This window comes from Papio anubis, chromosome 6, assembly GCF_008728515.1.
Source record: "Papio anubis isolate 15944 chromosome 6, Panubis1.0, whole genome shotgun sequence".
Taxonomy (NCBI): domain Eukaryota; kingdom Metazoa; phylum Chordata; class Mammalia; order Primates; family Cercopithecidae; genus Papio; species Papio anubis.
Genome location: NC_044981.1, coordinates 131,526,710 through 131,552,074, shown reverse-complemented (window position 1 = coordinate 131,552,074; position 25,365 = coordinate 131,526,710). Strand labels below are relative to the sequence as shown.

Below are 25,365 nucleotides of genomic sequence, written 5' to 3'. Positions count from 1 at the left end.
GTGGTTGAACTAATTTACATTTCCACCAACAGTGTAAAAGTGTTCCTATTCCTCCAAGCCTCACCAGCATCTGTTATTTCTTGACATTTTAATAATCGCCATCCTAACTGGTATTAGATGGTATCTCACTGTGGTTTTGATTTGCGTTTCTCTAATGATCAGTGATGCTGAGCTGTTTTTCATATGTTTGTTGGCTGCACAAATGTCTTCTTTTGTTCATGTCTTTTGTCCACTTTTTAATGGGACTGTTTGTTTCTTTCTTGTAAATTTGTTTAAGTTCTTTGTAGATTCTGGATATTAGCCCTTGGTCAGATGGATAGATTGCAAAAATTTCCTCCCATTCTTTAGATTGTCTGTTCATTATGATGATAGTTTATTTTGCTGTGCAGAAGCTTTTTAGTTGAATTAGATTCCACTTGTTAATTTTTACTTAGAACACCAAAATTTTAATGAAAAAATATCTACCTTTTTATTTTCCTTAATTTATAGTCATTATTAAATGAATATTTTAATGGCCCAGTGTGGTGGCTCCCGACTGTAATCACAGCACTTTGGGAGGCCAAGGCGGGCAGATCACCTGAGGTTGGGAGTTCGAGACCAGCCTGACCAACATGGAGAAACCCCTTCTCTACTAAACATACAAAGTTAGCCAGGCCTGGTGGCACATGCCTGTAATCGCAGCTATTCAGCAGACTGAGGCAGGAGAATCGCTTGAACCCAGGAGGTGGAGGTTGCAGTGAGCCGAGATTGCACCATTGCACTGCAGCCTGGGCAACAACAGTGAAACTCTGTCTCAAAAAAAAAAAAAAAAAAGATTATTTCAAATTAATGACTTTAAGACCAACAAATATGCTTTAAGATAGAAGTATAACATACAAGTTTGGGCTCAAATACATTGTTGTAACACTTATACACCACATAAAATACCAATTATTGAACTAATGGTGGTAACAGCTGGCGGTTGGTACCAATGAATCCTAGAGGTAGTAAACTAAGGTGTAATGTCTATTGTATTATTGTCTTTATAAAATTTTTATGAAACTATTTTGTCCAAATTTAAGTTTATTTTAAATTAATTTTCTCTAAAATTAGTTCGATAAATTTAACATAAAAATTCATTGAGATGCTGTTATATACCCAGTACTGTCTGTACTTAACCTACTCAACCTCCAGTGTAAAATCAGATTTACAGATTTTACAGAGCCTAAAAATATATAGTAAAACTGTTAAATTTGAATATTAAAAGACATAAATTGTTTTATGGAGAATCAAGTTCATGAAATATGCATGTTTTCCTGAAAAACTTCAAGCTCATAGCTATTCCTTTGTACTCTGCCTCTGTTGTTCATGTCTTAGTCCTCTGTAAATAAAACATTGTGGGGGGAAATAAAGAAGTAGTTTGTATCATTTGGAATCTAACCAAGAAAATAGAAACTACACCAGTTGTTTTAACGAGAGAATTTGATGTAGGGAATTAGTTAAGGAAGTTTTGGAGGAATAAAGGGAGGAAAGGCAATACTGAGGGAAAAGATAGTAACTTTTAGGCTGGGTTAACTTATGTGAAGGACCCCCACGTAGCCGAGACTCAGACCTTTGAGGAGAGGTTACTGTCTGCAAGAAGGTGCCCCAAGAACACAGAATAGGGACCGTCAAAGCTGGGCCTCTGGCTTTTGAGGAAGGGATATTGGCCAACTTTGCTGTTGTCTCTCAGGGAATGCAGTGAGGCTGATACCAGGAGTGAGGGAAAAGATGAAAACTAGAGCCATCTGCTATTGGAACCAGTTGTTGGGGCAACCCTGATGAGAATAATAAATAGCAAAGGGCAAGATCCTGTTCCCTTTGCGCAGCTGTCCAATTTCTCTCTGGCTCCCCCTCTTGACAGAACTTAGCAGATCCAGCTGGCAAAGGAGAAGTAAGTGAGCTGAGTCCCAGCTCCGTTATCATAAACCTGAGTAAGGAAGGGTGGGCTTGGAGCTGAGAGGCAGTGGTTTAATAACCGGCACATCGTTGTTGGCTACATTTTGGCAATATCTTTTTTCCCCATTGTTCCAAGGTAAGCATTTTGTTTATGCCAATGTTCTTATTTCTTTTGGGACAAAAACCAGTAACCATATTTTAAGATGATGTATTTTTCACAATAAAATTCCATAATTTTTTACAAAGTATGTAAATATATGACCACTTCAAAAGAAATAATTTTTAAAGAAAGATATATTACAATAATTCAAGTTGTTAATAAGATGTTTCCAAGGAAAACTCTCACCTAGATCAATTCAACAAACTTAAAAAGAACAAATCATTTAAAAACTAATCTTTCAATAGTTTTGAACATTCTTTAAAAATAATTTCTTCTTTCTAAGTTTGTTAACCACATGTTCTGCAATGTTATAGTATTTTTATATTTTTCTAAGCCAGATCTCTCAATCCATATTAATGATGTCCAGTGTCAATCTATGATATAGGGAGAGGTTAGCAAATTAGGTTGGAGTTAAACCTGCAGCCAGGTGGAGATTCGCATTTGAGAATAATAAGCTGTGTTCTCACGGCTTCAGGTTTAAAGGGGATCAAAGGCTCAGATGTCAGGAGGCCAAAGCAGTGGCTGGAATATTCTGAAGTCTGAGGAATTCTTAGACAAATCTGAGAACTAGTCAGCAGACACAGAAAAGGGTAGTAGAGCCAAAGCAGTGAGAAGATAGATGCCCGGAAGTGGCATACATCAAGGCACATCTGTTCTAGTTTTTATTCGAAGGGGAATTTTAATGGCTCACCTATGCAAACAACATGAAAGGGGTAGAGATCAGCCTTGAGACCAACTTATGGACACCACCTCTCCGTCTCTTCTTTCAGCTTCTGTTCTCAGCCTCTTAGGTTCCCTTGCTGGTAGGGCTCTGGCTTCCAGAAGCTTCTGTGTCCTCACTCTCTCCGACTTTACTCAGTGATGGGGATATGACTTCCAGCATTTCTGGAGAACACTGTTACTGCTTGACATTCAAGGAGAATGAGTTTCCCTCTCCTCATTCCCTTACATGAAATCTGAGTAAAGGTACAGGTTGTAAACTGCACAACCTGTGAGGCAGTATACACATTGAAGACATTGTAATTTGTGTGTTATGGTGTAAAGTGCCTTTCTATAGAAACAAAAGCTGCTGTTGTGAAAATTCTCCAGAAGATGGAAATGAAGTGTCTTAAGGAAGGGTCACTTCTTAAAAGATCCATGCAGAGCATCATATGGACCTGTGGTAGCTCTGGATCAACAGCCCTACTGGAGCCGGAGAGAATGTGAGAGGAGCAGTTACCCAAGGGGACAGGTGCAGTAGATACTCTTAGAAGGGTGGAGGGTAGGTAAGGAAGGGATTTGGGGCAGACTGTTGTAAAGTGGATGTGGCCTAGAGCCCTGGAGTGGGGCGGCAATGGAGTAGCCACTCTGATCTAAGCTACTGTGGTGTGTGCTTTGGGCTCTTGGCAATGAGAACCACCGTTCATCCCATTTCACTCTGAATTTTGAGAAGCTCAGAACCCAAAACTTGGCTGTGGGGATTTGCACCTCATGATTTGTATTTCCCCCTGTTCTTTACTTGCTATTATAATTTATGTTTCCTTTGGGTCCTGATTTTTACTCAGAGTGTATCTTTGGCTCTATTTTTTATGCCATTAATTATATCCAATCTTTTGGGGATTTAATCAAAAAGGAATGACTGGATGGAAAGCAGCCCTGTGACTGAAAGTATGTATTGATTGTATGAGGAAGGTGAGAGCAAAGCTGAGACCGTGGATGATTGTGGCGTTTACCACAAGTGCTTAACACGTGTTCTCAGGTAGATAGTACTTGGAAAGTTGCATATAAACTCAGCTTGATTGGTGCATCTAGAAACAAAACCATATGTATCACACTATTTCTGCTGTGGTCTGTTTTTATGTCTGCTGGAAGCCTTTTGCAAGCATAACTAGGAGTAGCTCTTCTCTTTGCCTATCATGTAATATCATTTAGTAGCAAAAGAACATAAATGTTAGCTGTATAGAACAGTGCATAAAATTATTGTTTACAGTTATTTCAACATTGTATCAATAAATATATTGTATGAAGTGGGTAAGTTTCCCATATTATGTTTGCTTACAGAGATGTTTATCAGGAAGATCATAAATAAATAGTCTTATAACCTTCTAACTTGAAAGAGAGTCACAGTGTCTCTTTCATTTAAATCAAAATGGTGATAATAATAGCTATGTTAGGCCATTTTTGTGTTGCCATCAAGGAATACCTGAGACTGAGTAATTTATAAAGAAAAGAGTTTTCATTGGCTCACAGTTCCGCACTGTGAACAGGAAACATGGTGCTAGCATCTGCTTCTGGTGAGGGCCTCAGGAAGCTTTTACTCATGGTGGAAGGTGAAGTGGGAGCAGGCACATCATATGGCAAGAGCAGGAGCAAGAGAGAGACTGGGGAGAAGTGCCACATTCTTAAACAACCAAATCTCACATGAACTTAGGGTGTGAACTCACTCATTATCATGAGGACAGCACAAGGCCATTTATGAGAGATCTGCCTCATGACCCAAATACCCCTATCAGGCCCCACCTTCAACACTGGGGGCTATATTCCAATATGAGGTTTGGAGGGGACCAACATCTAAGCCATATTAATAGGTCATTTTATTGATTGCTATACTATAGGCCATGCATGATGCTAAGTGCTTTGTGTTATTTTCTTTCTTTTTCTTTCTTTCTTTCTCTTTCTTTTCTTTTCTTTTCTTTTCTTTTCTTTTCTTTTCTTTTCTTTTCTTTTCTTTCTGACAGAGTCTTGCTCTGTTGCCCAGGATGGAATGCAGTGGCACAATTTTGGCTCGCTGCAACTTCTGCCCCCCGGGTTCAAGCGATTCTCATGCCTCAGCCTCCTGAGTAACTGGGATTACAGGCATGTGCCAACACACCCAGCTAATTTTTGTATTTTTAGTAGAGATGGGGTTTCGCCATGTTGGCCAGCCTGATCTCAAACTCCTGACCTCAGGTGATCTGCCTGCCTCGGCTCCCCAAAGTGCTGGGATTTCAGGCAGCTTTGTATTATTTTCTTGCTTAATTTTCACAGCAGCCCTGTGGTATAGAACTGTTTTCCCTGGCTTACAAAATAAAGTGGGCCATAGAGGGGCTGAGCAACTTTCACAGGGATACCGAGCAGGGAGTTGGGGAGCTAGGATTCCAGCCCAGGTAATCCTGACCCTATAACTCAAGAGAAAGCACTATAAATAGTTTCTGATTAGCAGTCTCATTTTAGAACAAAAAAATTACAGAAGGTATCATAGAAATACAGTTCCATTTGTCAGATGCAGAACAGCATTATGGTTTATAATGGCGAAAGTGTGATGTTTTGGAGCCACGTAGGTCTACATTTCACTTTGTCAGTTTTTAGTTTTGTAGACTTGGGCGAGTCTTGTGGCTTCTCTGACTCTTGTTTGTCAAGGAGTGACAATAGAAAGCTTTTTTCAGTGTGTGGGAGAAAAACCCAGGCACATAGTAGATGCGTAGTATGACGTAGGTTCATTATTACTAAAAGGATCCATACATATAATTGTCACAAGTAAGTAAAGAAATAATACGTGTTGGAAAATACAAGTGTGCAGAGTTTGGGGGCTTAATGGGCAGGGCACTAGGTCTTGGAAGCAGCTGGTGGTGAAAGAACACAGCCTCTCACCTCCAGAGATCCTGGGAAGAGACCCTCAGCAGCCACAGTGGGGCCAACTCTGGCTTACTCTTCTGGAAGGAACAGTGGGACATTGTAGAGGACAAGACTGGGATTGTCTCTGACCTCCTCCTTCTAATCATCATGTAACTTCCTTACTTTCCCTACAGAAATTAATCTTGCCTTTATGGTGGCCTGTAGGGGAAGTCCAGCATGCTAGTGACTGTTCTTACTCCACCCTGGTACACCTGCGCTTGTTCCCCACAGAGAGCTGAAATTCCTTTGCCTGGGAGCAGTTCGTGCACATGTGGAGATCAAGAGCTTGAGAAGCAGTGTCAACTGATGGGTCAAATTAATTTATATTTACATGTCATCAGTGTACTATTACTCAACAAGTTTCAATGCTAGTTTCACTTCCTACAGTAAGAATTTACATATTCAAAGAAGTTTAATGAACAGTAGACATCACCAAAGAGAACTTTAAAACAATTTAGTTTTTGTCTGAATACTTTTTGGAGCCTCTTGTAAATTGATAATCGTAGGCCACTGAGAAAAGAAATATCCTAAATTACTTTCTTCAGTCATTCCTCGTGAAGCTAAAGCAATAAATTTATGAAGTCACCAAGCTTCAGGGTTTTGTTTTTTTTTAAACAGTGTGCTCTGTCTCTCTGTTCATTTTTATGATATTTCTAGAAAGATTGGCCAAAGATGACCCTTTCTCTTGATTTTGTTTTAATGATTAATCAACTTCAAGTTCTCTTTAGCATCACACTCTCTCTATTTGACCCATTATTATTACTTTTATAATTCCTGATACACTTGATTGACAGATTGATTAGTATTCACAAGCAAGATGTACTGACCAAATATTTCTGTGTACCTGGAGTTTCATGTTCAGACTTCAAAGCGAAACAGTGGCAGTTAAACCTATTTTATGTTTGTTAGCTGAATAATTAGATAGAAAAATTCACAGAGTAAACCATATTCTACACACTCATCTAAAAAGCGTTTGGTTTAGGATTAGTCAGCTGAGTTAAAGATTGCAGAGCTAATTTTGAATAATTTTAAAAAATATTATGAAAAAATATTTTAATATAATGTTTTCACCCTGTGATGTTTAAAGTATTTGTGGTGCTCTTGGTCACTTTGTAGTTTTGTTTACATTTTAGGCCCGCTCGCTAAGCATAATGACTGGATATTGGCACTAAAGATAAAATGAAGCAGCATCACTAGTCAATGACATATCTTATGTTTTCCCATGAAATAATAGGAATGTTCTGAGACCGAAGCTTGCATTTTATAACATGAGCAGTTTTCTGAAAGTCGAATTTTCTTTAACATTATACTTCACAGGTTGAAATAAGCAACCTTGAAGACAAGCCTTAAGAATTTATATACGTCTCAGAATCTGGAAGTGCAATTTGATCATAGTAGGTGCTTGAGAAATAGTTGATATGTAGACTCCTTAGTGTGTCCCCCTGAAGCCTTCAGATTCACTCCCTTTCATATATTTCCAGCCTCATCATTCTCCTCTCACCCACCTCATCAGTTACTTACCAGAGCAAGTGCGGCTGCTATAAAACAAGCCAAGCTGGTCTTAACTCTCTCTTGTGGCATTTCTTCCCTGGCCCACCTGAGAGATATTCATTCTATCTGATCCAGCTCAAACATCACCTCCTGCATGACACTTTTTGAAATATTTTCCCCTAGATGGAATTCACCACTGTCTTACTTTGTGTACCCTTCTATATCATACATCTTTCCTTGAGAGCATTCATGATCTCTTATTTATTTAATATGTTTCTACCTGTACTGAATTGCAGGTTTCCTGAAGGCAGGGCCCATGTCAGATTCATTTCTGTATTTATAGCACGATGCTTATCACAGAAGAGGATGCTCAGTGAATACTTTGGGAAAGATGAAAGCATAGGAAGGAAGGAAGGGAAGAAGGGAGAAAGGGAGGGAGAACTTGTATTTATTTGAAGGAAGGGAGGGAGGAAGGAAGTAATTGTATTGCATTAATCAGTACCATTATTTAGTATTGGACATTTCAAGCTGAGAATGAAATCTTCTCAATTTTCTGTTTTCTAATTGACCAATCATTAAATTATGTGCTGTTTCTCACATAATATTTCTCTCTTGTATACTTTCATTTTCCCAGGATGAGAGCACTGTGAAGTATATCTGCCTGGGGGTAGGTGTCTTGGATGAACTAAGCTTCCTAATTCCTAGTGAGGGAATTATCAGTTTCCATCACTACTACTATGTGATCATAGGCAATTTATACAAGTCTCATTGTTCCTACCTGCAAATGGGAAGAATGACACTTAATTTACCTCTTAAGGTTTCTGTGATAACCAAATGAAATAATGTTTCTGAAAACACTTTGGAAAGTATGAAGTGTTACCTGAACAAGTGGAAAAAAGTGTTCCTGTTACTGCTGTTAGTGAGTTGGCATCATGGGAATTTTCTCAGCCTGCGAAACCTTCTGATTTTGGTGGGTCCTTACTGCTTAAAAAAGAGGTAAAGTGATATCTGCAACTTATGATTTATTTTACTAGATTACATTAATGGCAACATTTATTCTGCCAACCTACATTGGTGAACGTTGCCTTCAGAACAGGAAAGTGACCTTATTTCTGCTCAAATCAATTCCTAGCCTAGGATAATCAGCCTATAAAGAAAAGTCTGTATTCTCATGAGCAGGTGTGTTGGCCAAATAGTTAAAAATTAATTTCAGTTAGTCATGCTTCTAAGTTTTATTTAATGCTCTCTTAAAATACATGGTAAGAAATTACATGAATGTAATAATATTTAGATTCTAAGGAGTCCTTCATTTTCTGATTTCCTTGTTTTTCTACAAAAGCATGATTATTTGAAAATTTATGCTTTTGACATGTTTGAAACTATATTTATTTCTTCTCTGTCATAAGTATAATTTTTCAATGATAGCCATACTTCTGCTGACACTCCTGTGGACCAGGAATTGTGTTTGGAATGCGTACTACTTTTTTTTTTGGAAACAGAGTCTCACTCACTCTTTCCCCCAAGCTGGAGTGTAGTGGCCTGATCTCGGCCCACTTCAACCTTCGCCTCCTGGGTTCAAGCAATTCTCCTGCTTCAGCTTCCCTAGTAGCTGGGATTACAGGCATGTGCCACCATGCCTGGCTAATTTTTGTATTTTTAGTGGAGACAAGGTTTCACCATGTTGGCCAGGCTGGTCTCGAACTCCTGACTTCAGGTGATCCACCAAGTGCTGGGATTATAGGCGTGAGCCACTGTGCCCGGTCTGGAATGCATACTACTTTTATCACTACTCAGAACTGCACTTCTCAATCAGTTTTGCACAAAATGACTTGGAGTGGTCTTGAGCAACCAGTCAGGGATCTTGAGGCATCCCCACATTCCAACCTGAACAAATATAGGAACCAAAATTCAGGGAGGAAACCACCATGGTTACCATACAGTAGAAAACAATTTATGATGTGGAATAGCAAATGGGAACCTACAAACAAGACAAGGCAAACCCAGTCAGCAAAATAAACTGCCATGAGCATCGTGCCCCTCTGAAAGAGATTTAAACAACAGAGTAAGGGTGATCACATGTCAGTCAGAATATTGGGTACCAACTTAGTTTGTACTCTCTGAGCAGATTGGAGCAGATTATACCTGTCTGATATACTGAAGGGGAGAATTAAAACAATTTATTTGAGTCGTATTTATGCCCAGAAACGACCCCAGTCTATTTCAGTGGAAATTATTTTTCCTATTTTGGTATGAAGCACACAGAAAAATATGATTCAGAAGGAAAGCAACTGAGAATCTGAGGCCTGCAGCTGTGAGAGATTACAGATATTACAGTTGAGATGTGTCAAAACAGGGGCTGAGAAAGCCATCATCATTACCAGCCACATGCTAATTGCAGAGTGACAGGGCACTAGTCCATTCATCCAGTTCACAGGTTGATCCCAATAGAGGCTGAACTTTTCCCTCATCAGAGAGAATACATTGTTCCTAATAATGTTTTTTCATTGAGGTATAATTTACATACAGTAATATTCACTGTGTATAAGTCTGTCAGTTGTAATCAGCACAGAGTCATAGCACCACAGTCTAGACTGTGAACAGTTCCATCACTCTCCAAAATTCTCTCATGCCCTTTTATAGTCAATACTTCCTGTTACAGCTACCCCTGGAAACCGCTGGTTTGTCTGCAGTTAGTTTTTCCTTTTCCAGAATGTCATATAAATGAAATCATATAGCATGTAACCCTTTGAATCTAGTTTATTTCACACAACATGTTTTAGATTCATCTGTATTGTTGCCTGTATCAGTATTTCATTACTTTGTACTGAGTACTAATGCATTGCATGGATTTACCACAGCTTATTGATTCATTCCCCAGTTGAAGAGTATTTGAGTTGTTTCTAGTCTGGGATAATTATGAATAAAGCTACTACAAACATTCATGTATAGGTGTTTATGTGAGTATGTGCTTTCATTTTCTTTGATTTCAAGTCTAGCTAGAAATAGATTAATTGTTTGCATTGTAAGAATATGGTCAACTTTTTATAAGAAGTTTCTAAACTGTTTTTACCAAGTGGCTATTACCATTTTTGCATTCCCACCAGCAATAGGAGTTCCAGTTGCTTCACATCTTCACCAACACTTAGTATTGTCTATCTTTTTAATTGGCAGTCATGTTGTCAGGTGAGTAGTAGTGTCTCATTGTGACTTTAGTTTGTATTTCCCTGATGACTAAAAATGTTGAGTGTCTTTTTACATGTTTATCAACCATCTGTATATCTTATTTTGTGAAAAAAACTTGTCAGTTCCTTTGGCCATTTTTGTATTTGGTTGCTTTTCTTCCTATTAAGTAGTAAGAGTTCTTTTTGTTTTCTTGCTATAAGTTCCTTAATAGATAAATTTTGCAAATATTTTCTCCCAGGCTGTGGGTTGCCTTTTGTTTTCTAACAGGGTCCTGAAAAGAGCAAAGGTTTTACATTTTGATGAAGTTCAATTTACCTCTTTTTTAAAAGTTTGTGCTTTTGTTGTCCTGTTTAATAAATCTTTGCCAAATCCAAGGTCACTAAGAAGTTCTTCTGTGTTTTCTTCTAGACAGCTTATACTTATAAAGCTCTCATATTAGGTCTGTGATTCATTTTAATTTTTATATTGGTGTGAGATAAGGGTTGAGGTTTTTTATTTTGCATACGGATATATAATTATTCTAGTACCATTCCTTGCAAAGATTATTCTTTTTTAATTGCCTTGGCTCCTTTGTTGAAAATTAATTGGCCATACGTGTGTGAGTCTCGTTGTGGATTTTTGTTTTGTTTTATTATCTATATGTCTATACTTATGCCAATACCACACTGTCTCTATTTCTGTAGCTTCAAAGTAAGTCTTGAAATCAGGAAGTGTAAGTCTTCTAATTGTGTTCTTCTTGTTAAAAACTTTTTGGCTTTTCGAGTTCCTTAACATTTTCATAAAATTTTATTTTTTAAAGAGATGGAATCTTGCTCTGTTGCCCAGGCTGGAGTGCAGTGGTGCCATCATAGTTCACTGCAGCCTTGGTTTTTTGTTTGTTTGTTTGTTTTTTTACCAAATACTATTCATTATTTACAAAATACATGATGATCATAAGAGAACATTTTACAAATTACAAATGGGAAAAGTAGAGACACATGAGTCAAATGACAGGATAACCGTTCATATGGAGTCTGTTTAGAATAAAGTTCTCTTTTAAAGTCAGACAAGGCCACGAATAGGTACATAGATGTGTAAAAAATGCTAGTTACTTTGAAATACACCTCTACCAAAAAGTAGAAAAGCATTGTTGTATGTCTAATGTGTCCTAAACTAAATTACATATAGTTCCAGTGTTGCCACAGTGCAACCATTGCTTTTAGTCAGGGATCTGTGAGCGACTTGATTCCTGTCACTGAAAGAGCAAAGCCCCAGGACTGGTGAACTTCCCTGCCTTCCATAAGGCTTTGTTCAGTGACTTTGGAATGTGGTATCAAAAATCCCATTCACTTCTGCCACAGGTTCCCTCAGAACAGACACTATAGCCTCATCACTGGCGTTCAGATTCCACACAAAGAATTTATTCAACAATTCGCCATCTTTTAGCTCAGAAATATTTTGGCTAAGTTCAGAAATATTTTGGCTCAAGCGATCCTCCTGCCTCAGCCTTCCAAGTAACTGGGACTACAGGCGCATGCCACCATGCCTGGCTGATTTTTTAATTTTTTGTAGAGGTGGGGTCTTGCTATGTTGCCCAGGTTGATCTGGAACTTTTGGCCTCAAGTGATCCTCCCGCCTTGGCCTTCCAAAGTTCTGGGATTACAGGTGTGAGCCCCTGCACCCAGCCTCATGTAAATTTAAAGTCAACTTAGCAATTTTTATTTTAAAAAGCCTTGTTGGGTTTAATAGATACTGATTTGGATCTATAGAGCAACTGGGGGAGCACTGACATCTTTTGATTCATGACTATAGTTTATTTCTCTATTTAGGTTTTAATTTCTCTCAGGAAGTTTTATAGTTGTCAGTATGCAGGTGTTGCATACATTTTATTGAATGACTCTAAGTAATCTTTTATGCTATTAAAATCACTTTTTAAATTTCAATTTTCAGTTATTTGTGGATAGTATAGGAAATACAGTTTTTTAAATACAGTGGTTGTATCCTGTGGCCTTGCTAAACACATTTTTGTAGAATCCTTAGATTTACGGATAGATGAAGATGTAATTTGCAAATGAAGACAATTTTACTACTTCTTTTTTGATGAAGAGGTTTTTATTCTTTTCCTTGCCTACTTCTACTGGCTAGGACTTTCAATATAATGCTGAGCAGCAGTGGTGAGAGCAGACATTTTTATCTTGTTCCTGATTTTAGGGGGAAATAATTCAGACTTTTGCCAGTAAGTCTGAAGTTAGCTGACCAGTAAAGTATGCAGTTAGCTGGTGGTTTTCATAGGGGCCCTTTTGGCCTAAGGATATTTCTTTCTGTTTCTAGTTTGCTAAGAGTGTTTATCATGAGTGAGTATGAATTTTGTTAAATTTCTTTGAATTTTGTTAAATTCCTTTTCTGAATGTATTTAAATGATCGTATTTGCTTATTTAGTTTTTGGTATAGAAATTATATAGACCAGTTTTCAAATGTTAATTTATTCTTGCATTTCTAGAATAAACCTCTCTTAGTTTGTGTCTTATCGTTTTTATATATTGCTATACTGATTTGGTAAAATTTTCTTAAGGATTTTTGTGTCTCTGTGAAGAATATTGGTTTGTAATTTTATCTTTTCACTCTGTCTGGTGTAGGTAATTGGGTGTTCCCTATTCTATTTTCTGGAAGAGTATGGATTGGTAAAATTTCTTCCTAAATATTTGGTAGAATTTACTAATAATGAAGCCATCTGGGCTACTTTGTTGAAAGATTTTTAACTATACTCTCAATTGTTAAATTAAGTAGAGAGCTATTCAAGTTACCTATTTCTTCTTGAATGCAGTTGGATAGTTTGTGTCTTTTAAGGAATTTGCCCATTTCATCTAGTTTGTTGCATCTCTTCACATACAATTGTTTATATTTCCTGATTATCCTCTTAATGTTTGTATAATTGATAGTGATGTTTCCACCCCCACTCCTGATATTGGCAATATACATCTTGTATTTTTTTGTTCCTGATCAGTCTGGATACAGCTTTATCAATTTTATAGATTTTTTTCCAAAGGATTAGCCTTTGGTTTCACTGATGTTCTCTACTGTTTATCTGTTTTCTATTTCATTCTGCTACTATTTTTATTGTTTCCTTCTTTCTGCTTACTTTGGGATTAACTGGATCCTCTCTTCCTATGTTCTTAATGTGGTAGCTTTGATAACTGACTTGAGACCTTTTCTTATTTTCTAATATAAGCACTTAGTGGTACAAAGTACAGCTTTAGCTGCATTCCACAAATTTGGTATGTTTTGTTTTAATTTACATTCAGTTAAATATTTTCTAATTCCTCTTTTGGTTTCATCTTTGATTCATGGATTATTTAGAAATATTGTTTAAATATAAATAACTAAAGGATTCTCAGGGTATCTTTCTGTTACTGATTTCTTATTTGAATCCATTGTGGATGAAAAACATGCATTGGATGAGTTCAGTGTTTTTAACTATTGAGTCTTGTTTTATGGCTTAGAATGTGATCTCTCTTGGCAAACGTTTTCTATACACTAAAAAGAAAGGGTGTTCTGCTGGGTGGAGGGTTCTATAATTTTCAGCTAGGTGGATTTGGTTAGTACTGTAGTTCATGTCTTCTGTATTTTCACAGAATTTCTGTTTTATCAACTCTTGAGAATGGTCTCGAAATCTCAAACTGTAATTGTGTATCATCTATCAACCTTTTAGTTCTATCAGTTTTTGCTTCAGGTGCTTTGATGCTCTTGTTATGAGACATATATGCATTTAGGATTTTTACACCCTCTTGAAGAATTGATTCCCTCATTATTATGTAATATCTCTTCCAGGTACTACTTTTTCTGAAATCTGCTTTGCCTGATATTGATTCTTTAGCTTTCTTTCCATTAGCATTAGTGTGGCATATCTTTTTCTGTATTAGTAACTTTAACCTTCCTGTCTCTTCATATTTGAATTGGATTTTTTTTGGTAGACATCATAGTTGATTATGATTTTTTAATCCAAATCAACAATCTCTGACTGTTCATTGGTGTGTCTAGGCCATTTTATGTTTTATACGATTATCAATATGAGTGAGTTTAAATCTCCCACCTTGCTAGTTGTTTTCTACTTGTCTCATCTGTTCTTTGCTGCTTTTTCTCCTCTTTTACTGCCTTATTTTTTTTTTTTTTTTTTTTTTGAGACGGAGTCTCGCTCTGCCGCCCAGGCTGGAGTGCAGTGGCCGGATCTCAGCTCACTGCAAGCTCCGCCTCCCGGGTTCACGCCATTCTCCTGCTTCAGCCTCCCGAGTAGCTGGGACTACAGGCGCCCGCCATCTCGCCCGGCTAGTTTTTTGTATTTTTTAGTAGAGACGGGGTTTCACCGTGTTCGCCAGGATGGTCTTGATCTCCTGACCTCGTGATCCACCCGTCTCGGCCTCCCAAAGTGCTGGGATTACAGGCTTGAGCCACCACGCCCGGCCTACTGCCTTATTTTTTATTAAGGAGTTTTATTACTCCATTTTATCTCCATTATTGGCTTATTTACTGTGCCTCTTTTTTTACTTTAGTGGTTACTGTAGGGTTTTAAAATACACATCTGCCTTCAAATAATATTATGCCACTTCATGTTTAACAGAAGAACCTTACAGTTATTTGCATTTTCCCCCTCCCAATCTTTGTGTGCTATTGTTGCCATAAGTTTTATTTCTACATATTTTATAATACCCACTTAAAACAGTTCTTTCTCTTTTAAAGAAATTAAAAATGAGAAAAAGTCTTTTATTTTTACTTACATATGTACAGTTTTTAGTTCTCTCTTTGTCTCTGAGTAGATCTAAATTTCTGCCTAGTATCATTTTCCTTCTGCCTCAGGTTTTTTTCTTTGACATTTCTTCTAGTGCTGGTCAGCTGATGATGAACTCATTTAGCATTTGTATGTCTGAAAAAGTCATCCTTCACCCTCATTTTTGAAAGATAATGTTTTTGGGTAAAGAATTCTTTGTTGCCTTTTCTTTTTCTTTTGGTACTTTAAAATGTTGCACTGTTGTCTTCTGCATTGTTTCTGATGAGTAAGTCTGCTGTCATTCTTGTCTTCATTTCTCTGTATATGATGCTTCTTTTTTCTTTGGCTGTTTTAAGATTTTCTTTTAATACTGTTTTTCAGAAATTTGATCATGATATTCCTTGGTGTGATTTTCTTCACATTTCTTGTACTTCATATTTCTTCTCAAGAATCACATTTCTTGGGATTCTTTGAGCTTCTCGATATGTAGTATCAAGAAACTCAAAGGGTATGTAATTTTTGTGGAATTTCAAACATTTTTGGCCATTATTTCTGCATTCATTTTCTGCACTCCCCCTGTCTTTCCTTATCTTCCTTCCCTAATTAAAATGGTGCCATGGTTTAGTATTCCTATTTAACTCTTGTTGTAATATGTACTTCACTTTCCTACTGCATCTACCATGGTTCACATCCTCATTGTTTCTCTTTCTGTCTGTTGCAAAACCTCCCTCTATTGTTTTTAGAGATGTGGTCTCACTATGTTGCCCAGACTGGACTTAAACTATTGGGCTCAAGCAAGCCTCCTGCGTAGCTGGGACTACAGGTGCATGCCACCGCACCCAGCTCTCTGCCCCTATATGTGCCCCTCTTCAGTCCATAGCATGGTACATAGGTCCCTTTATCCCTACCTGTTTTCTAGCTTTCTTTCCCCCGAAGCCATCCTCACCTCACCCATGACTCTCTGAACTCTTTGTCGTGGCAATATGGAATACTTCCAGTACTCCAATGCATCATGCTTTCTCATGCTTCTGTGCACATACTTATGCCCTTCTTATGTCTGGAAACCTCCCTACCCCTCCATCATCCCTGCCTCCATGCCTGGAAACTCTTATTCATTGACCTGAAATGCCTTTCCTTTAAAACTTACCTTTTTATCCCATCCCAACTTCACTAGACCTTGAGTGTATTCTGTTATAGCACTTCACCTATAGTTTTGCAATCATTATTGCAATTATCTAGGTCATCCTCCTAGACTGACTTGTGTGTGGTCAGAGACTGTATCTTATTCATTTTTACATACTTAATAGCGGTACATAATAGATGCTTACTAAAGTGTTCCTTGAACAAACAAATAATTGGCATTTTGCAGGTATTGGGCATATTATTTTTAAAATAAGTTCAACTCAGATTTAATCATAACCTACATTTTGAGAGCCTAGCCTGCTATGTTTCAGGCACCATTTTAGGTACTTCTCATACATTATATTTAATCCTTATAACATCAATGCAATGTATATATTGTCATCCCCATGATACCCCAACTTTAGTTTAGAGAGGTCACGGACAAGGTTGTGCAGATAGAAAACGCCAAAATTTGATTTCAAACTTGAAGGTATATTTTGCTTTTCTCTCCTTGCAAACAACATTAGGAGTTCTGTCATATCACCATCAGTATTTTCTAAGATTTCCAGTAAGAAATGACAGCTATCTGAAGAAATTGTATAGGTAGCAATGAGAATCATACTATAGAGTCAGAGAACTGATGTCACAGACTGACAGAGAAAAGTCTCTAAGGGGCTGTTCTGGGATATCAGGAAAGGGTAAGCAGGAGGGTTCTTAGGTAGGCTGCATGGCCTACAAACGTCCATCACATGTCTGCCGCCATCTTTGATGTGACCATATGAGGAGCCATGTGGAGGGCACAAGTCATAGGGATCATCCTGAACCATGTGGTTTGGGGATTCCTACAAGGATGTGTGGATCAAGGGACTGGCTTCAGACAGCATCTTGGGGAACAGCGGAAAGAAATGAAGACTCTGAAAGTGCCAGCACCTGCTGTGTTTACAAAAGGCCTGAAGGGTTCATAACATTTGTCGTTATGACACTTTGGCTGAGACTGGAATCACCACCCCAGCCCACTCGGACTGGAAGCCAAATGCCTGTTGAGACTTTATCTCCCCTTTGTTTCTTCTCCCAAGGCCACTCTTGATTTTCAATTTAGCTGCATTCCACCCCTACCATCCCCAGTGTAAAAATGATGAGGGTGGGGTTGGGTGGAGGGACATACAGTGTAGTGGTCTCTAAAACCCCTGTGGGGATGTCCTTTTGTACATACAGCAACATCATTTTTATATTTATTCTGTGCTACTGAATCTAGAATACACCTTACAAAGGCATGGTTCCTTCCCTTTTGAAATTTATATTATAGAAAAGGTTTTAAAATACAGTTTTAGTGTTTTAATTATAAAATTTTCTGGTGTGTATATGTTGGGGGTGAGTGTTGGTTTTTGGCGAGAGGAGGGAGGTGTATTTGCAGGAACTCTGTTTCCTGGGGTACTGCAGCTAATACTTTTGGCAAATAAGGGTTCCAGGACAGTGTCAGTTGAAATGTACAGTTGAGGATGATTCCTGATCTGTCCTTCCTCACATCACTTGCAGGTAGTGTGCAAGGCAGCTGAGTGTGCCATCCTAACTTTTTGAATAGCCTACAGATCTATATTTAGTGCTTCTTTTTAGTTAGATGGACCAATGAAAAGGTAAGCTCAGTTAAAAAAAAAAAATCCACTTCTAACCCTTATGCATTGGGAACAGGAAGTTCCAGTGAAGGGGAGGATGTTTAGGAAGCCTTCGTTCAGATACCAAATGAAGTTTTTGATAGTTAGGATGTGAGCAAGTGAGAGCTTTTAATGTTTTCATGTTTAGTGTTTGAATGTTATTATTTTAACATGGTTGCACTCTATCTTGTATTGTAATGAACATTTTTCTTTGTTCCCTTTTCCAAAAAATTAGCCTGATTTGTTCTTTCAGGACAAATGGGCCCCTAGATATTGGCAGTGGGTAGGGTGTGGTGATGGTTTCTGGAGCCCTTCCTGTGATGTCAGTTAAGCTGTGTTGGGTCAACTCACACATAAGACCAGCTGAAGCACATTAATGTTGACCTTCAGTTTTCTCAGTAGGTGTAAAATATTTTTGCTACCACAAAGGAGTTATTTATTTTCTTTTCAGTAACCACAGATATAAATTCCATCCCTGTATTGATTTGGTATCAGAGATCTCGGGTTAATATAAACAAAATGGAATCATAGGTACAAACCCTGGGTGAATGATGCCACAACTCCTACAGAAAGTGGAATTGCTTACTTGAAGTTGATTGAAAAGTTTCTTAAGTCTGTATTTTTAGGGCCAGTGCTGTGTTTGGTGTGCTTAAAAGAGTTTTCTTGACCTTTCTTTTATATTTTTACTATTCTCCTAAGAAAATGATCAAGGATATTCTGGGGGATTTCTAGAGTAACAGTGTCAAAGACAAAGGCTATTAATCTGTCATTTTATTAGATAGGATATTAAGTAACCTTGTAGTCCAAAAAGGAATATTCCTATCAAGAGTGTGTTGCTTACATTGGCAATATTTTTTATATGTACTTCTGTTGGAATATCAAAAGACAATTTGTATATGTTACACTAGCATGTTGAACTGCCATTGTTGAAGGAGCTACAGTTAAAATGAGTGTAGCCATTTATCTGAGAACTCAGAGAGACAGACACTTGTCAGGTAGTTGGCAGAAGAAAAATACAGCATAATTCTAATCTTAAGATCCGTGTTTTTAATTAATATGAATTAAGTCTGCTAAAAGTGGGAACACAAATGAGATCTCACAGGAATGAAAATGTCTGTTTTTTGAATTGCTGCATTATTGCGGGGCTCTGTGATAAGCCTTCCTGTAGACTCACCCCTGGGCTAATGGTCATAGTCTGAGGATACTTTATGGAAATCATAAAGGGAGGCCAGAGTCCAGGACAGTTGTAGAAGATTGGCTTGTAAATTTATTGTTCTGATTGGTTGGTTAGTTAGTTAGTTATTATAGGTAGCTAATATTTGTCCCATAGGTCAGATATTTTGTCTTACTGACCAGGTTCATCAAGTGAAGTGGAGGTAGATTTTTCACATGGATATTTAAATGATTCCAGAGTTCTCTGCTCATGTTTTAAATTTAGTATTAAATTTAAATTTCTGGTCATTCGCGTGCTGTCCTTATAGGAAGATAGAAGCATTTCTAAATGTTGCTATTGCTTTCAAGGACTTCAATCATCAATTCACTTGACTAACAAAATGTATTGAGCTCTTACTGTGATGAGTAATTCGTGTCCTATGTTAGCAGAGGGAGAGATAACTGAGAAGCCGAGGATATAATTTCTATACTCAAGACGGTCTTTAGCAGAGCAGATACTGAATCAGTAATGTTGAATAAGTACATTAATAAATAATTCTCATAATTTGTAAAGAAATTAAGAAACAAACCCAGTAGGATGTTGTTTTGCTCACTGCTTTGTATCCTTATAGATCTTCAGTACACAATTGTTCAATGAATGACCAAAAGGCCATGTACTGTACATGCAGTGAGAGTTATTAGAGTCCAGTGGAGGCTCATCAGTTACAGCTAGGATAGTGTATTAATCCATTCTTGCATTGCTATAAAGAAATACCTGAAACTGGGTAATTTATAAAGAAAAGAGGTTTAGTTGGCTCATGGTTCCACAGGCTGTACAGGAAGCATGGCTGGGGAGGCCTCAGGAAACTTACAATCATGACAGAAGGTGAAGGGGAAGCAGGCATATCTTACATGGCCACAGCAGGAGGAAGAAAAGAGGGCGATCTCTTTTCAAACAACCGGATCTCATGAGCACTCACTCACTATCATGAGAACAGCAAGGGGGAAACACACCTCTGTGATCGTTACCTCCCACCAGGTCCTTCCCCCAGCATTGGGGATTACAGTTCCGCGGGAGATTGGGTGGGGACACAAATTCAAACTATATTAGCTAACCAGGAAAGGCTTCATGGAGTAGATGGGATTCTAATTGCTGAAAGAGAGGGAGGGTCGTCTCGAAATTGGAAATGGTGTGGAAGCCTCTGAGGAGATGTTGGAAGCTGACAGTGGAGGTGTGCAGTGGTGGGCCATCAGGCTGGAAAGGCAAATTTTGGAAAGGCTTGACAGACAGACATTTCCCTGTAAAGAGTGAAAGAGATGTTTTAGAAATAATAATCTAGAGGTTTTATACCAGGCGCATTGAAGATGGGAGAAATCATGAAGCACAATTGACAAAGCTTGGTAATTAAGGGGGTTAATGAGGGAAAGGAAGGCATCAAAGATGGCTACAATCTTGTTTTGAGCTTGACTGCCTCGAATAATAGTAACAGCATAAACGAAAATAAGATGTCAGAAGGGAAAATTCACTTTTTTTTCTTCTTTTTTGAGATGGAGTCTCACTGTGTCGCCAGGCTGTAGTGTAGTCACGCGATCTTGGCTCCCTGCAACCTCTGCCTCCTGGGTTCAAGTGGTTCTCCTGCCTCAGCGTCCTGAGTAGCTGGGACTACAGGTGCATGCTGCCACGCCCAGCTAATTTTTATATTTTTAGTAGAGACGGGGTTTCACCATGTTGGCCAGGATGGTCTCAATTTCTTGACCTCGTGATCCACCTGCCTCAGCCTCCCAAAGTGTTGGGATTACAGTCATGAGCCACCGTGCCTGGCCAAAATTAGCTTTTTGTAGGAAGATTCTTGTGTTTAAGATAATAGGAGGCCAGACTTGGTGGCTCACGCCTGTAATCCCAGCACTTTGGGAGGCCAAGGCGGGCGGATCACGAGGTCAGGAGATCGAGACCATCCTGGCTAACATGGTGAAACTCCGTCTCTACTAAAAGTGCAAAAAATTAGCCGGTGTGGCGGCAGGCACCTGTAGTCCCAGCTACTTGGGAGGCTGAGGCAGGAGAATGGCGTGAACCCGGGAGGCGGAGCTTGCAGTGAGCGGAGATTGTGCCACTGCACTCCAGCCTGGGCGACAGAGCGAGACTCTGTCTCAAAAAAAAAAAGATAATAGGGACACTTCACTGTGGACTAGTAGAAATCACAGAATCATGAAACATTAGACCCCAAAGGGATTTGGAAGTTGAGCCATTTATTAGACTCATATTCAACCGTCATCTTGCTGATGAGAAAGCTGACTGGATTCAGGAACAGCCCCCAGGGTGCAATGTCTGGCCTTGATACAGAGCACAAGTAGGATGGCAGATGTAGACAGTCATTTACAGTGTAGTGTTTTGGAGGGTACTTAAAAAGTATTCCTTCATTCGCAGTTGGAGTTTTCCCTTTTAAATGGGAAGAGTCATTATAGAAACAGTTCCACATTCATTTGGAGATATTGTCTATAGAGTATAAACACCGTGTTATAAGGTTGAAATAAAATCCCTAAATATTAGGCAATATATTCATTAACTCTGATAAACAAAAAGTCTTAACTTGCCACCCAAAATGACGTTAGCAATGAATTTCTTTTCTTTAATAGTAAATACATTATCTATGAATTTCTTTACTTTAATAGTATTATTTAGCAAGTTATATTTAGTTATTACTGAGTTGACATTTACTCAATTCTAAACATATTTTGCACTGCAGGTGTTCTATCTTGGACTTCTGATCATGGGTCTGGGGTGCCATATTGCTGTATTTGAGGAGAAGGCAGTTGCTAAGGGTTCCCACTATTAGTGTTTCTAGATGGGTCTTATCCCACCCTCTCTTCTGCTTGGGATGTTGCCAGGAATGAAGGGGATGGTTATAAGCACGGTTGGTCTTGATGGGTGTTACGTACAAGTAGGGGGCTCTGAAACAAGGTTGGGGGCCAGTTCTCACCCTTGGCCTACCTGCTTCCGTTCTTCAATCCCTATTATATGTGAGTATGGGAAGTAGTGTCCATCTTCCAGCTCACACCCTTTGTATCTGCCTGTCCCAGACCCAGAGATGGTAGTGCAACACTGACTTTGTCTTCTGGAACCCATGAGTAGTCTTCCAAAACTGAGCTGATTTTAATATGCAAGCATCCTGTGACTTCTTTGCCTCCAACCTTGTTCTTTCCTGGGTCCCCAGCTCGATGGAAGGAGAGTGAGCACTGAATGGTCATTCTCTTCCTTGTCTCCCTTAACTGGGGAAGGAGCCCCTTAGTTCCATTCCACAGTTAAGGGAGACAAGAAAGAGAATGACTGGGAAATGTCTACCATGAGAATAGTTGGAAACCAGCTCTTTTAGAGTAAAACAAAAGATGGAATAATTACACCTGGATCATTACTATCAGGGAAGTAAAATGACCATAAAATATTTACATCTAGTAATGTACCATTATAATCCTAATTTTTCTTTGAAGAATTTCCTATTTCTTAAATTGCAGTGATAGCACTGGAATTAAAAAGAATATTAGTCTTACAAGCGTATTTTAAACCAATTCCTAGTGGTAGTGACTGCCTTTATCTTCATGGCAGCACTGAGCATTTATTAACAACCAACCTATAGGCCAAGCACTTTTAAATTAGTGATCTTAAGTAATGAGATGCTGGGGAAATCTTGACGACGTGATATTTGATATTGGAGAATGAGAAGCAGACATAGGTCTACTTAGTGTGAATTCACATGTCTGAGACTTCACGTGGTGGGGACATGGACGTTAGTAGTAGTAATCAGCCTTGGATGAGAGAACAGAAATTCACATATAAATGGGAAACATCCCACATTGGTAGGTAGAGCTTGTCTAGATTGGGACTAATGAACTACTTTTTAATCTGAAGCCTTCAGGAATAGACAGGCTTCTGCTTCCGCAAATACCCAATGAAAAGCCAACCCACTGTTCTTGAATTTATAGATCCAATTTACACTTGCTCTTTTTAACTAATGGAACTAGCCGGCCCCTGCATGCCAAGTTTCTATGGCAATGTGATCTCAGTGACCTCTCTTCTCTATTGTGGAATGTAGGTGAAAAGAACGGAGGGGAGCCCGATGACGCTGAACTAGTAAGGCTCAGTAAAAGGCTGGTGGAGAACGCGGTGCTCAAGGCTGTCCAGCAGTATCTGGAGGAAACACAGAATAAAAACAAGCCAGGGGAGGGGAGCTCTGTGAAAACTGAAGCAGCTGATCGGAATGGCAATGACAATGAGAACAACAGGAAATGAGGCCAGAACGCAGGCCCCCATGTCTCTGTGCAAAGCCTCCCTCCTCCCCTCTGCTGAGTCTAGGGACTGACTTGCAGCGTGCTGTTTAAGTTTCTCTGGTCCAATCTGTGGCGATTGCCTAATACTTTCATGATCGATGCGTTTGCATTTCTGAAACACAACAGAAGAAAAACGGAGTGCTGGGACTGGCAGAGGAAACTAATTGATGAAAGAAGAATGGCCCAAGTTTTGCTTGCCCTCAGCCATGCACAAGGGAGAGGGAACTTTTGGTTATGCCTCCTGGACACAAATTAAAGGCCGTGAAAGAGGCCTTGCCATCAATGGAATACTGCCATTTATATTGCTTAGCAGGGCATTTGACTACTTTATCTGAGGCCAGAACTCTCACACACAGCTATCAAGTGCTAAGTTTAAAATAATCACTGTTGAAATTGTCATTTGTACAATTAGTCCATAATGTTTCATTTTTGTCCTAAGTGTGCTGTTGCTATGCAGTGATCTTTATTTATAGTAAATTATGTTTCATGTAAATGATATATTTTTGGTGAAATGCAACCTTTTCTATAAAATGTGGGCAACATTTTAAAGTTTTTTTAAATCCTATTTTGATAAGTCAGTATGCCATATTTAATGAAATGTATTATATAATTTTTTTTTCTTAGGCAAGAAACCTGTTGGAATTCGAGACTTAATTAATGAAGCTTTGCATCGAGAAACGATGGGTCTGAAGTCCAAAGTGAAACAGATAAAGGAATTTTTATTAAAGCCTGAGACTCAGGCCAAAATTAGGAGGGAACTTTTTGAAGAAAGACTTATTAACAACAGTAATCCAGCCAATGCCATTGATTTCAGCACAACTTTGACATAAGCTCTACATTGTGATTGTGACAACATAGCTTATGAAATCTTTCCAGCTTATTAAGTAGCTCTTTGGTAAACACCAAAGAAGTTTCTGATAGTGTCTGCACAACAGCAAACCAACATTTGGTGAGGAATTAGCAATTTCTTGCCAAAGAAAACTGATTCTGCCCTATTATTTTTTGAGCTACACTTGTGTTTTAGAATGTCTGTTTCTGTAATATTGAGAGTCATTTTATAGAAATGATTTCTTAATTAGCTATTGTGAGATATTCCTCGGGTCCTTGCAGAAAAAGAAAATACAGACTGTGAACAAATCATTCACAGACAAATAGAATAAAACAGAGCCAACAACAGTATTTTAAGGGTCACTTGCCTCCTGTTGACATGATTGTTGCTACATCAAAAGAAGCATTGTCCAGGTGTGTCTACATCTAGTGTTACTTTTAATGAGAATTTGAATGTTTATTGAACAATAGTACTTGAATGAACATTTATAAATGTAATTATTGCAATCACTGGTTAAGAATGTTTTATATAACCTTATAATATTTTTCACTGATCAAAATGTAGTTTTGCTTTTTCATTTCTTAAGGAATACATGTGTGGGATTTTTATTTTTTACATTTCTGAAGATAAGCTCCAGGTCTTACCGTATCCCGTGTCATCTGAATTTGTTTGCGCTGTTTCTGTTTTGAAGAGCATTCTTGAAAACTTCCCCTGGTGTGATGACTGTTGGTAACAGCTTTTTCTATAGTCATTGCAAAACTGCTGCTACCAATAGATCATGATGGAGGGGGAAATCACTGGAGATCAAATATGTGAAATCACTTCAAATATAAAATCCAGTTTACTCATGGATTTTAGCTATTTTTTCACTGGGTAAATTATACTACATTTATTTACAAATGAGTTTATGCATTTTCATGGCTCTTAATAAACATATTGTTTTCCCTTGTTGCCTTTCCTCATTTCTTTTTTTCACTCTTGAGAGTAGCTGGGTCTATGTTGGTATAACGAAGTCCTAAATAGGAGTTCCGATAGTTTCAGTGTTGCTTCACCTTCATGTTCCTGTCCTTCATGCTAAGATAGCACAGTTGTTAAAGCACCTTTAACTTTACCCTTTAAAATGATATCAAGTCAGTCAGCTTCACAGAGAATTAACAACAGA

General features: G+C 38.3%; 1 protein-coding gene across 4 annotated transcripts in view; it reads left to right on the top strand.

Annotated features, from left to right (window-relative positions):
• The window catches only part of AKAP7 (A-kinase anchoring protein 7), a 148,998-nt gene extending 123,844 nt beyond the window's left edge, over positions 1-25,154 (top strand). For 3 of the 4 annotated variants that reach the window (XM_017958325.3, XM_003898188.5, XM_017958326.3), the window contains one exon: positions 23,140-25,154. In XM_017958325.3, coding sequence (XP_017813814.2) covers positions 23,140-23,336 — 197 coding nt within the window. In that variant the 3' untranslated portion in view covers positions 23,337-25,154. The remainder of the gene's footprint in view (positions 1-23,139) is intronic. The other variant, XM_017958324.3, reaches the window with a different exon arrangement.
• Positions 25,155-25,365: the final 211 nt, after the last annotated feature.